The sequence below is a fragment of the Setaria viridis genome, chromosome 5, assembly GCF_005286985.2.
Source record: "Setaria viridis chromosome 5, Setaria_viridis_v4.0, whole genome shotgun sequence".
Lineage (NCBI taxonomy): Eukaryota > Viridiplantae > Streptophyta > Magnoliopsida > Poales > Poaceae > Setaria > Setaria viridis.
The window spans coordinates 24016138-24029377 of record NC_048267.2 but is presented as its reverse complement, the minus strand read 5'-3'; the positions used below and the strand labels follow the sequence as shown (position 1 = coordinate 24029377).

The window sequence follows — 13240 nt, the reverse complement described above, 5'->3', positions numbered from 1 at the left end:
GAGATAAAAGGGGGTCCTTTAGTCCCGGGTCATTCACCCAGGAATGAAGAAGGTTAAAAAATTAAAAAAAATGGGCCACCGGCTGCCGCCACCCACCTCGGCTCCGCCTCCGCCCGCCGTCCGGCCGCACCAGCTCACGGGGTCACCTCCGGCTAGCCGGCGCCGCTCCCCCACGCGCCACTGCCTTGCCCTCGCCCCGCTGCCGCTCCTCACTACCAATGAGGGGCAAGCAGAGAGGGAAGGGGAGGGGCAGCAAAGGGGGGAGGGCGAGAGAGGAAGGCAGAGAAAAGAGGGAGGGGATGGGGCGGTGGCGGCGCAGAGAGGAGGAAGGAGGAGAGGAAGGAGAGGAGGTGCCAGTGGAGGAGAAAGGAGTGCTGCGCGAGAGAGGAGAAAGGAGTACTGCGGAGAGAGGAGTGAGGAGTGCTGCGCGAGAGAGGAGAGAGGAGTGCTGCGCGAGGATAAGGAAGGAAGGGTGTGAGAAGATAATGTGGAGAGAGAGGGGGGCCGCGTGGGAAGGGCGTTTTTGTCCCTAACCGGGAAAAAGATTTAGTCCTGGTTGGAAGTACCAATCGGGACAAAAGGTGGGATTTCCAACCGAGACAAAAGAGGGGAGGGCGTTGGTGCCAGATTTTTTAGCCGTTACAACCAGGACTAAAGGCCCTCCTTTAGTCCCGGTTGATCTTTACAACTGATGGGACAAAAGCTCCCCCCCCTCTCCCGGCGGTGGCCTTTGGTGGCACATTTTTGATCCGAGACTAAATGCACCTAGATGGAAGGTCAGTTCTCTACCAGTGTCCATTTCTTCCACATGTTTCGATTATGTATGTAACATTACACCTCCATCGCCTCTACCCTTTGTTCTTGGCTAACATTGGTGCCTCTTCTCGAAGGCCGTCCTCATGCTATGAAACCACTAATGCTGAGGCCAACACCCGCCTCAATCAAACACCTAACACCTACAATTTCAACTCGTGCACCACTGGATTGACCTCCATCCCCCCCACCCCACACACACCTACAATTCCAACTCGTCCACCACTAGATTGACCCCAAAACCGCCCTCCCCCCCCCCCCCCCCGCGGCTCTCAAGCGCTTAGTGAATGAACCCTAACCCTCACATTATTGTCTCGAGGTATCTCTCCACCTCTTGATGTTGGGACGATGATGACCAATCTGAATTGACTGTCATGCGCCGGGAGAATCATATTTTTTGTCCCAATCGAGACGCACCAGCTCGCAAGGATAGTCTCCGAAAGCTAGGTTGCTGCATTCCTAGAACTCATAAAGTTGGAAATAAGGTGCCAGGCATTAAAGTATCAAACTGGTACGCGGAGCAGGGGGTTGAATATTTAACACCTGAACACATACATATGTGGTCAAACATTAATCCAATTGTATGTGATGGTGACCTAAGAAAATATTGTCAAGAAACGTCAGTTCTCTATTTTTATTAGCACATTTTACTAAAGTCAGCATTTAACTTATAATTTGCAATCCATAGTATTCTTCACTAAAAAATGCTCATAGTCAATTGTCTCAATTATTTTTGGACCATGAGAGTTAAACATTAATTGTGTTACAGCACAGTTGGTAGTAGCTAAATCTAACCGAGATAATTTATCTATCGTGGTTCCTCTTTGCGGTACTTCTCTTTGACGGTTGGGGAATTTGTGTCCATGACAAATAAGTGGTTACTTTGTCATGGTTTTACCTAGAACGGTGAGAGGAACATATACGAATGTGCCCATCATGAAATACTCCAGAAATGACCTTGCATCTACTCCCTCTATTTCAAATAATTGTAGTTCATTTTAACTTTTCTAGATACATAGTTATGTATCTGGACATGATGTATATCTATGTGCATAGAAAAATTTATGTATCTATAAAAGCTAAAACAACCTAGACAAAAGGAGTAGAGATCCAAGCTATATATTTTCACACGTGACTTCTAGGTGATTAAATGCTTCATTGTCTCAATGCAGCTTTCTATCTAGCAAGTTCCCTATCAGGTCCCCACACAGCCCTAAGAAAACTTCAGCAAGAACCCTCCATTACCTAACATCATCACCACAGCCCCAAGATTGTTGCCGTTATCATCACTCCAACACTAACGACGCTGTTTTACTCCTACACCACCACCATATGTGGCTCTCCCCTTTCTCATCCCACTCCACAAAACTGTCACCTATTAAATGCACTAATTTAGTTCAATTCATTAAACACATGGAATTTTTGGATTTCAAAATGTAGCTTAATTTAAATTGCAAGTTTAATGTATGATTCAAATACATCATTATGGATAAAAATACTTTTATCATTTTGTCATATTAGCCAACACACAGTACACACTTTGAGATTATTTGTTCTTTTGCCTCATGACCGGAAGGTCACGAGAGTTCGAATCCTCATATTTGCAAAACACTTGAAATTAATGTTATTATTTAATTTTATTGTTTGGCTAGTAGGGTACGCGGGCAGCAAATTACTATATTTTGTATCCTACTTTTACTATGTCTATTTACATGTATGAACCATGACCATAAGTGACAAGGCTCATTGTCTTAGATTTAATTAGATAGTTTCTTTTTACTGTGTGAGGACATATATTGGAAAATCTCGTACTCCTTATACAGTCATGAATACACGCATGGAGTTTTGGAGAACCAAAACAGACTAAACTATAGTGTGTTTTGTTTGTCTAAAACGTCATATATTAATAACTAGAGTTAGTACCTATATATATTGACAGCCCGGGGATCATATCATTTGAGATGACTCTTCTTCTGCAGAGCCGTCTGAGATTATTCTTTCTGCAGCATTTGGTTTTCCGTTGATAATGAGATGTTAGCAACAATAATTGGAAGCACGCAATATTTACGTCAACCAGAAGTTTAGAAGAGAATAATGAAGCAAAGACACATGCATTATGAAAACCATGCCATGGCCCATGGGTGCCATAAATACTGTGAGCTGAACCAGGTAGCCTTTTACCACCGGTAGCTACTAACTACACTGACTGACCCAGGCACCCAGCTCTTGATCTTGACCATCTCAGCTCCGTGGCCAATGAAGAATGAACCCTGGAGACGTTACGTTGCAGCCCTGACAGTCACGTCCCGGGAATCTTCACCACTACAGATTTAGCCATCCCAGCTGCCTTATCATCACCGGTTTTCAGCGAACGGATTTTTACTTAGATACGGCGTGGCGGTGAAAATTGAAACCGGCGGTGATAATTTACCATCACCGTCGGTTTGTATTACGAGCCAGCGGTGATAATTTACCATCACCGTCAGTTTGTATTACGAGCCGGCGGTGATAGGCGGTGATGGCTCTCATCCAGACCCGAAACTTTTCTAAACTGGCATTTTGGTCCAGCTCGCGTCGGCCTTATCCACACGTGCCTCCCTCCTAGCCCCTTCTCTTCTCTCTTCCCGCGCGCCTCCCTCCCGTCTGCTTCTCTCCTCCCTGTGCCACCGCGCGCCTCCCTTCCTCCACCTCCCTCCCCCAGCCCCTCCGCTCCCATTGTTGCCCCCCCCCTCGCTCGCCCCTCACTGGCAGTGAGGAGCGGCGGTGGGGCGAGGTGTGTCGGCGGCGTATGAGGACCAGGTACGGGCACAGGCGGCGGGCACAAGCTGCGGGATGCAGCGACGGCGATGGCGAGCTCCATCAACGTAGGGGCTGCAGGATGCGGCATGCTCCGGTGGGTTGCGGTACTTCTCTCTCCAGGCTCTAGCGGCGGTGCGCGGCGGCCAGATCTGGTGCTGCCATGGCGCTCTGGGCTCTGGCGGCGGCCCAATCCAGCAGGGCAGCGGGGTGGCGGTGGTGGCAGGATAGCGTGGTGGCGGCGGCGGGGCAGCGGATTTTTTTGGTTTTTTTAATAAGACTTCACCGTCGGTTCCGGGTCTAGCGATGATGGGTACCCTATCACCGCTGACCTTTATCCACCGAATCCCAAACCAGCGATGACAGGGTTTGGGGGCCGATGGTGATGACCTATTTTCCAGTAGTGCTGGATATTTGAGCGACATATATCGGCACCTATCTGATGGCTAGCCTCTCCACCAATTAGCAGAGCAATAATCAGACGTCACTACTAGAAAATGGACCTTTAGTCCCGGTTGGTAGGCCTCAAATCTCTCTAAAAACCATCCGGGATAAATTTTTTAAGACTAAAGGGATCCTTTAGTCCCGGGTCATCCACCCGGGACTAAAACCCCACTTTAGTCCCGGTTGGTTACACCAACCGGGACTAAAAAATTTCGAAAAAAAATAAAAAAGAGCCGCCCCACGCCCGCTGGCCGCCCGCCCACTGCCTGCGCGCCGCTCGCCCGCTCGCCCCAACCCGCAGCCTGCTTGGCCTCCTGCCCGCCTGCTTGGCCTCCGCTGCACCTAGCCTCCACCTCCCCCGTGCGCCGCCCGCCCGTGTCCGTCTCGCTCCACCTCCACCTACCCCGAGCTCAGCCTCCACCTCCGCCTCCCCCGCATGCCGCCTCCACCTCCCCCACATGCCGCCCGCTTGCGCCCGTCCCGCTCCGCCGGCCCGCCCACCGCCACTGGCCCTCACCCTGCTGCCGCTCCTCACTGCCAATGAAGGGTGAGCAGAGGGGGAAGGGGAGGGGAAGCAGGGGAGGGGGTGCCCACCCACGCCAGAGGGAGATGAGGAGGAAGGAGAAAGGGAGAGGTGCGCGTGGAGAAGAAAAAGATAAGGATCGAAGAAAGAAGGAGAGTGGATAGAAGATAAGGACCTGGGCACGTGGAGACTAACTGCACCCCTGTGTTTTGTCCCGGTTGGTATTTCCAACTGGGAATAAATCTTTTATCCGGGTTGGTAATTACCAACCGGGATAAAAGGATGACGCATTCGTGCCAGAGCTTTCCACCCAGGACTAAAGCCCCTCCCGTCGGTGTCCTTTCGGTGTCTCATTTTTTATCCGGGACTAAAGCCATTTTAGTTATAGGTCCAAAGTCATCTGGGACAAAAAGGGTTGGATGGAAGATCAGTTCTCTAGTATTGCGTGTGTAATAGCCTACGGCAGGACTAGCTCACATGGTTCCGAGAAAGCACTGAATCTACCTGTCCACGCCAACAAATGAGCTAGGAACCATGCATGGATTATATTTGGATCGCAACAATAACTTCCCCGAGATATTTGTGCAGCGAAGCATCACACGCGCTGATCCTTACGCGTGTGCTAGCTTCACGTTCGCACATGGAGCAATTCGCTGCCTTGATCCGCAGGTCTCTCGCGGCCTTCGCGCGTCAGGAGTCTCTCTGCCCCTTGTCCAAGCCTCCGTGGCCTGAGGTACTGGCAACTTGCGGCAGGGACGTACAGGCAGGAGGGATGAGGGAAGCGTTGGACAGCTCTCTTACCTGCATGGTGTTTGCTCGTTGAAATTTTAAGTTTGTGCAAGCGTGCAGTGAACGTACCACTCTACCAGACGTTTCCTCACGTGACCACATGTTTCAATTTTGCCATGCCTATTTTAAATTGTACGTTGTTTTGACTTTTTAGATTTATAGATTTTGCTACGTATTTAGACATAGAGTATATATAGATGATTAGGTGTGTATGTCAAAAACTATGAACCTAGACAATACCAAACGACCACCTGTAATTTAGTAGGGAGTACTAAGACGTCGTTCTCTAAAACTTGAAATAGTATTGTACTAAGAGTTGGATTATCGAAGAAGCAATGTCCTGTGTCATCTCTAATGACGTCAAATGGCTTAAATCTAGTAACTGTAGCAGGCATCGCAACACCCTGATGCGTGCATGGGCCAAAGCTAGTGCTTAATGCAGCCTGCCTTTGGCGACGTACGCTGTCGCTACCGACTGTAGCAATGGTGAGTCAACACGATTTATGATGCCTCTCGAAGGGACGACGGTTATTGACTTATTGGTCATGAAAAACACACAGTGCTCAGGGCAAGTAGTGTACGTACGTACTCCCTTCGTCCTAAATTATAGATCGTTTTGACTTTGCTAGATTCATAGTTTTTACTATGCATCTAGTCATAGTGCATAGTAAAATCTACGAATCTTAAAAAATTAAAATGATCTATAATTTAAGACGGAGGGAGTACTTGCCACTTGGTTTGTCAAGTCAACCTCACCCAAACCACAATCATGCACTACCGGAAACAGGAAGTTTGCCGAGTGCCCCAGGCACTCAGCGAAGGTCCAAAAACACTCGGCAAACTCTTTGCCGAGTGTAACTCGGCGAACTTTCCCTCGGCAAACAGGGGAGTTGCCGAGTGTCGAACGTCGGGCACTCGGCAAATGGTTTACCGAGTGTCAAAAAGCACTCGGCAAACATTTTCGGAAAAAATAAAAAAACAAAAACACCGGCCGCCGGCCACCACGCCGCCACCGGCCGCCACGCTAGCCACCACGCCGCCTCGCCCGCTGCCGCCCGCCACCACACCGCCTCGCCCACTGCCACCCGCCACCATGCCGCCTCACCTGCTGCCACCACGCCGCCTCGCCCGCTGCCGCCCGCCTTGCCCGCTGCCGCCCGCCACGCCGCCACATCCAGCCGGGAGGGGAGGGGCAACCGCCGGAGAGAAGGGGAGGGGGCCTCGACGGGGGAAGGAGGGGTGGCTGCGCCGCTACTAGAGAGAAGGGGAGGGGGCCTCAGCGGGGGAAGGAGGGGCGGCCGCGCCACCGCCGGATCCGGCCGGGAGGGCCCGCGCTGCAGCCGGATCCGATCGGGAGGGCCGCGCCGCAGCTGGATCCGGCTGGGAGGGGCGGGCCACGCCGTCGCCGGGGAGAGGAGGGGGAGGGGTGCCGGCAGGAGAGGGAGAGGGAGGGAGGGAAGGGGCGCCGGCAGGAGAGGGAGAGGGAGGGAGGGAAGGGGCGGCGACGGCGACTAGCCGGCGGCGGGAAGAGGGAGGTGGGGGGCCGATGTTGCGCGGAGCTAGGGGGCGTCGGGCGTGTCGCGAAGGAAGGAGGCCGGGGGTGCTGGGGTCTGGGGGCCGGGGTTGAAATATATGTTTTTGACGTTTGCCGAGTGTCCGATGTGGGACACTCGGCAAAAAAAAAGAAATTTTTTTTTTGCCGAGTGTGAAAAGAAAAACACTCGACAAATATTTTATAATTACCTTTAATGCATTATTAAAAATATCCATCAGTTCCAAAAAATTAGCAAAATGACACATGAAACAATATATGTTCTCTATTGCATATAAAAAAAGTGTTGTGGTCAAATCAAAACTCGACCGTCACTTTGACTCTAAATCTATTCGAATTCTTCTCAACGCTACAATTCTTCTTCGGAGATGCTTTGGTTCGTAAACATCGTACGTGACAAAATATGCAAAACCTTCTCAATTTTTTACCACAACCTCCACGTATGATATCATCACATCATGACAAATCTCATGATTTTCCGACTTCGTTTGCCTTTTTTAGAATTTAAAAATCATTCGATCACATGTTTGTGGTTATGTTTCCTGAACAGATGTTTGAAATTTCTTTTCATTTTATGGGTAAGGCCTCAAATTGGGCTAAATAACATAAATACAATTTTTCTACTCATTTTATTCTATAATTTGAATATCTTGCGGTTCAAATTTGACTTATACCAAAAATTCCCTTGAAATGCAATTAATTAATTAAATATAGCAAATAAATCTAAAAATATACCAAATTTTAATATGAAGTACCACATGTTGTATGTGGGGAGTAGAAAAAAAATTCAAGGTGAGATGAGAAAAAAAACTTATTGTTTTGCCGAGTGTCAAAAAAAAACACTCGGCAAACCCCCCCACCCCACCTTTGCCGAGTGGCAAATCCCCCTCTTTGCCGAGTGTTTTTTTTTGACACTCGGCAAAGAGACGGGTTTGCCGAGTATTTTTTTTTCTTGACACTTGGCAAAGATTTGATTTGCGGAGTGTTGTTTCTTTGCCGAGTGTTTTTAGCTTGGCACTCGGCAAAGACCTTGTTTGCCGAGTGTTCGAAAAACACACTCGGCAAAGAAAAAATACTCAGCAAACTTCCTGTTTCCGGTAGCGATGGAGGCACCAGACCTGCACGCGTATAGGCATTGAACAACACGGCCAACAGTACTCGAAGTAGAGGTACTAGTATTTCTTTTCAAATGATAATAACAATAATTATGCAAACTATCGTATATCTAAACAAATTCGATCTTCGCCTAGAAAAGCACCCTTATGTGTGATGGTAAATATACGCGTGGGTGCGTGACCTCACCTGAATTCAGAGAGTCCCAAGAAGCCAGAGCCGTTTCGGATCACCGGACGGTTCTAGAGTAAAGACTTCTGAGCGTTCTTTGCTAGTTCTATGCTCAGTTGCATCTTGCAAGTTGCAACCATTAATTTATGCATGTCATCTTAGCAATTTTCTATGCTTTAATTTGTACTACTAGTACGTCTTCATCAAGGTTAAACTTTATTTCGTGTACCAAAATTTTCTCCCCCCATTTGTTCACCCAGAATTTTATTTCCATTTTTATTAATAAAGACTTTTTCCTTTTCTAGGCTGGAAAGTATTAATTTCTTTGTTTGTACACAATGCTATTTTTCCCTACTTGCATCGCTCAAAATTTTTTTATAAAAGTGATTTTGTAGTAAAGTAGATGCTAGGTCACTAACCAACATACTTAAACAAAGTGATGAAAATATATACTCTAAAAAACACGTGATGATTTTATTTTTCTAAAACCAGCTATTTGAAACTTAGATCACACATTGCTCTTTTGTGGGTTGAATTTGGATGTTCTTTGTACTTTTCATGGTAGCGTATTTTTGTTTCTATGTATTATTACAACATCTTGCAACAAAAATTAGAGGTAAATTTTTTTAATAATGATCGTATCCATGTGTAAAACGCCACTTATATGTTATTACTTGATAGGGTAGTTGTTTTCATGCCATCCTAAAATTTAAAGAGAGGATCATCAAGGCATGATATGGGAATAAATTGCATTAGACAAACATATATATACATGGAGTACATGCATAACCCACAATCACTCTGTGTCGTTTCGGAAAAAAAACACTGTGTCATATCCCAGCCAACCACCCGGGATGGGAGAAGGGAAATAAAGGGAAAAGGCAACGGAGGGTAGCTAATGACAATAATTAAAAAGGTTAAGCACCTTTACCCCGTACCGGCCGGTACTGTTGCCTAGAGCGGACGAATTGGCGATGATGACGAGACGGCGATAATGCATGTGGTGTGCTCGCCCTTGCCCCCACATGCAGCTAGCTAGCTTAGCCTTTGCCACTGCCCTTGCCCTTGCTGCTGGCTGGGAGTTTGTTGCCGCATCGGATTAATGTACTTGATCGCCTCTTCCCCGCACCTCAAGCTACCTGCTTTATTTCCTTAAATCTCCCCCAACCCACCCCCATCCATTAGCCCACGGGGGCCTTGCCCTTACCTTGCTTCAACCCCACTTTATCAGATCATAGTGCCCCTCTTTCTCTCTGTCTTGGTCTATAATCGTCTCTCTCTCCTGCAGATGAGACCACATTGCATGCCTTTATCTCCCTCCCTCTCTCTCTAAACAGTTAGTTTCTCTCTCTTGCTTGCTGCGATGCCACTGCTTACTTTTTTTTTATTTACATGCTAGTTTCTTCATCTTCACTTTATTAAAATTGCAGCTGTTATCGTCTCTAGCTTAAGTCTCAAGCATCGAACTGCCTGCTGTCGCCTGAGCTCAGCTGAGCTGCTGAGATAGCGAGCCAGCCATCGCTTTTATATCGCCCGCCAGGCCGTCTCATCATCATTGTTGCCATCACCTGCCGCTAGCTGGCCGGGCGCCAGCCCGCAGTAGTAGTCGTCAAGAAACTGATCGATCGCTCGCTCCGAGCGCACAACGGTCGGGCCGGCGGCGGGGGCAGCTAGAGAGGACGTTGCAGTCTCAGTCCACCGACCGACATGGGGCGTGAGGCGGCGGCGACGAGGCCCAAGCTGCGGAGGGGCCTGTGGTCGCCGGAGGAGGACGAGAAGCTCTACAACCACATCATCCGGTACGGCGTCGGCTGCTGGAGCTCAGTCCCAAAGCTCGCAGGTGATTGGATTTAGTAATTAACCTGCATTTTTTCAGTTAATTAGTCTCTTGGATAATGCCTGATCTGATTGAAAAATCATTTGCTGTTGCCTCTCTTGCATTGTGCTGTATGTGTTGGTGTAGGCTTAGAGAGATGCGGCAAGAGCTGCAGGCTGAGATGGATCAACTACCTGAGGCCTGACCTCAAGAGGGGCAGCTTCTCCCAGCAGGAGGAGGACCTCATCATCAGCCTCCACAAGATGCTAGGCAACAGGTAATTTACTCACTAATAAACTAGTAAAACTAGCTTCTTTCTTCTTAATTAAGAAATGGCAAGCAGTTACTAGTTAGCACTTAAGTACACTTGCCGATTTTAGTGCTTCACTACTCAACCACTCAAACGGCAATCCTCCTGCCCTGAGCTTCTGGAAGCAATCACACAGTCTTGTCGCGCTCCCATTTACGAAAGCACATGTGATCATCAGGTGGTCCCAAATCGCGTCGCAGCTGCCGGGCCGGACGGACAACGAGATCAAGAACTTCTGGAACTCGTGCATCAAGAAGAAGCTCCGGCAGCGGGGCATCGACCCGGCAACCCACAAGCCGCTCGACGACGACGACGCCTCCGCCGCAGCCAACAACGCCGCCGAGGCGCCACGGGACGACTGCAACCAGCTCCCGGCCGCAACCGACGACCGCTGCTTCGCCATGGGCGGCGCCCGCAGCGACCCCATCGCGCCGCACTCCCCGACCGTCAGCTTCGACCCGCTGTCCGTGACCAACGTCCCGGCAATGCAGGGCTCCTACGGCGCCGCGCACTCCTTCCGCTCGGCGGACAACCTCTGCGACTACGGCGGCGTGGACGTGGCCTCCGACGCCGCCACATACAGCGCCTACACGGGCGGCGGCGCCGACAGCTCCAGCAACAGCAACGGCACCTGGACCTGCGGCGGCAATGTCGTCGGCGGCGGCGAGCCGATGCCGCACATGGACATGTTCGGCCGTGACGCCGCCGAGGCGGCGTACCACCAGTTCGACCCGGCCAAGTACAGCCCCTGGCAGCAGCACGAGGCGGCGAGGCTCCACGACGGGGTCGGCGGCGCGGCGAGCTTCCCGATCCGGTCGATGTCGAGGGACCTGCCGGATTCCTGCTTCGACCTCGCCCGCAGCGCGCTGGAGGACGAGTTCAGCGTCGACTTCCTCTGACCCCCACGCCGAGAGGTCGTTGTCTCCATCGGTCACCCGACAGACACACAGATATACACACACACTTCACTACTACCTCATCACAAGATCACCCAACAAAAGATACTCCAGAAAGCATCCTGCCTGGCATGTTCGTTATTTTCTTCTCTTTTCATCTGCTGGTCCTACTTATTTGGATCAAGTTGTTTACTTAACACACACGTTGGTATAATATGTGTCCATAATAAGGGATATTATATATACTATATACCTCAATTCCTGGGGACCGAAAATTGTATGGGAATCCAATCGTAATATAGCTGCAATCGAGCTATTTAATTTTGGATGATGAAGAACAACGCAACACTAGCAAAAACCATTCAGGGTACCTATAGGACATATGGTATCGCCCATCCCCTCACTTCTAGTTGCTATATATGCACGTAGAGTCTTAGGGTGCATTTGGCGTGGCTCCTTCCGGCTCCGGCTCTGGCATTGTGCGCCACTGTGACAGAGCTGCGGGAGCCATTCCAACACACCACCAGCTCCTCTTGTTCCCTAGGCAAAAAAGAGTGGAGCCGGAGCTCTTTTTTCACTCCTACAGGGAAAAACAGTAGTGCACAGCAGGAGCCAAAGCCATTTCACGGGAAGCCACGCCAAACAAGCTCTTATTATAGAGGTTGGAGTCTTATTATAGAGGTTGTCTCCAGTGCAAACTACAGTGTGTTGGGTACATGCTAACAAATTGTTAGAAATGAATTTTTATGACAAAATCTACTTTTGCTTTTATCTTAGTTCTCGTGGGATATATCATTTTCCCAAAAAAAACTTTGAAGTCAGTGTGTGCGTCAGTGCGTGTATCTATATAAGTGCGGGCGTGCGGCCCAAATAAAGAAATTGGGTTGACTACGTGTATTTTAATAAGCATCATTCATTTGAGTTGGATGCACCGTAGTAATTAAATGTTAGTTTTTTATAACGAAAATATATATTATAACTACTCCCTTCCTCCGTCTAGATCGTTATGATTTTATTAGATTAATAAGCATTTAGACATAGTCTATGTCTACATGTATAAAGCCAAAACCAGTAAACGACCAGGAGGGAGTATTAATTAAGATGAACAGTAGACGCAGGCACTCTCTAAGAAGGTATAAAATACATCCACATCAATTTCGCAAAAAAAAAGAATGCATCCACATCAAACAAAGACAAAAACCAGGTCTGTCTGAACACACACTACCGGAAACAGTGACAATACCGAGTGTTTTTATCTTTTCCGAGTGCAATCTATCAGGACTCGACAAAGGACATGTTTGCCGAGTGTCTCCACATATACACTCGGCATTCAAAATACACTCGGCAAACGTCTTGTTTGCCGAGTGTCATGAATGAAACACTCGGCAAAAACGACAACGACACTCGGCAAACAGAACGCACTCGGTAAATCTCTAACACGTGACTAGCACGCGCGACAGCCGTTACGAAGCGTGCCGGACGTTTGCACTTTGCTGAGTGCCCGTTAGCGGCACTCGGCAAATCATAGCTTTGCTGAGTGTCCGTCTCGAGGCACTCGGCAAATTACAGAGATGCCAGGTGTTAGTAAGCCGCACTCGGCAAATCTCTAACACGTGTCTAGCACGTGCGGTAGCCGCGTGCCGGACGTTTGCTCTTTGCCGAGTGTTGCTCCTAAGGCACTCGGCAAAGTTTATGTTTGCCGAGTGTTTTCTGTAGACACTCGGCAAAATAACATTTTTTTTCTTCCCTGCCGTCCAAACTTTTTCCACTCTCCACACACAACATGTGATACTACATGTTCAAATTTGATATATTTGTGGATCGGTTTGCTATATTTAATAAATTTATAGCACAAATAGGATTTTTGCGGTTACGGGTAAATTTGAACTGCAAGAATTTTCAATAATGGAATAAGGTCAGTGGGAAAATCCTATTCATGTTAATGATTCCACTCTGGGGCCTTACCCAGAAAATGAAAAGAAAGTTCGAACATCTTGATCAGAAAATACGACCACGA

The 13240-nt window shown here is 48.6% G+C and overlaps 1 protein-coding gene across 2 annotated transcripts; it reads left to right on the top strand.

Moving 5' to 3' along the window:
• Nucleotides 1-9342: 9342 nt before the first annotated feature.
• LOC117855193 (myb-related protein Hv33) lies at nt 9343-11498 on the top strand. Of its 2 annotated transcripts, XM_034737489.2 has the most exons (4): nt 9343-9537; nt 9632-10041; nt 10165-10294; nt 10506-11498. In XM_034737489.2, exons 2-4 carry the CDS (start codon nt 9909-9911, stop codon nt 11224-11226), a joined length of 984 nt encoding a protein of 327 aa, XP_034593380.1. In that variant the 5' UTR covers nt 9343-9537; nt 9632-9908; the 3' UTR covers nt 11227-11498. The 2 variants fall into 2 exon arrangements, with proteins under 2 accessions (XP_034593380.1, XP_034593381.1); XM_034737490.2 differs by having other exon boundaries at nt 9343-10041.
• Nucleotides 11499-13240: the final 1742 nt, after the last annotated feature.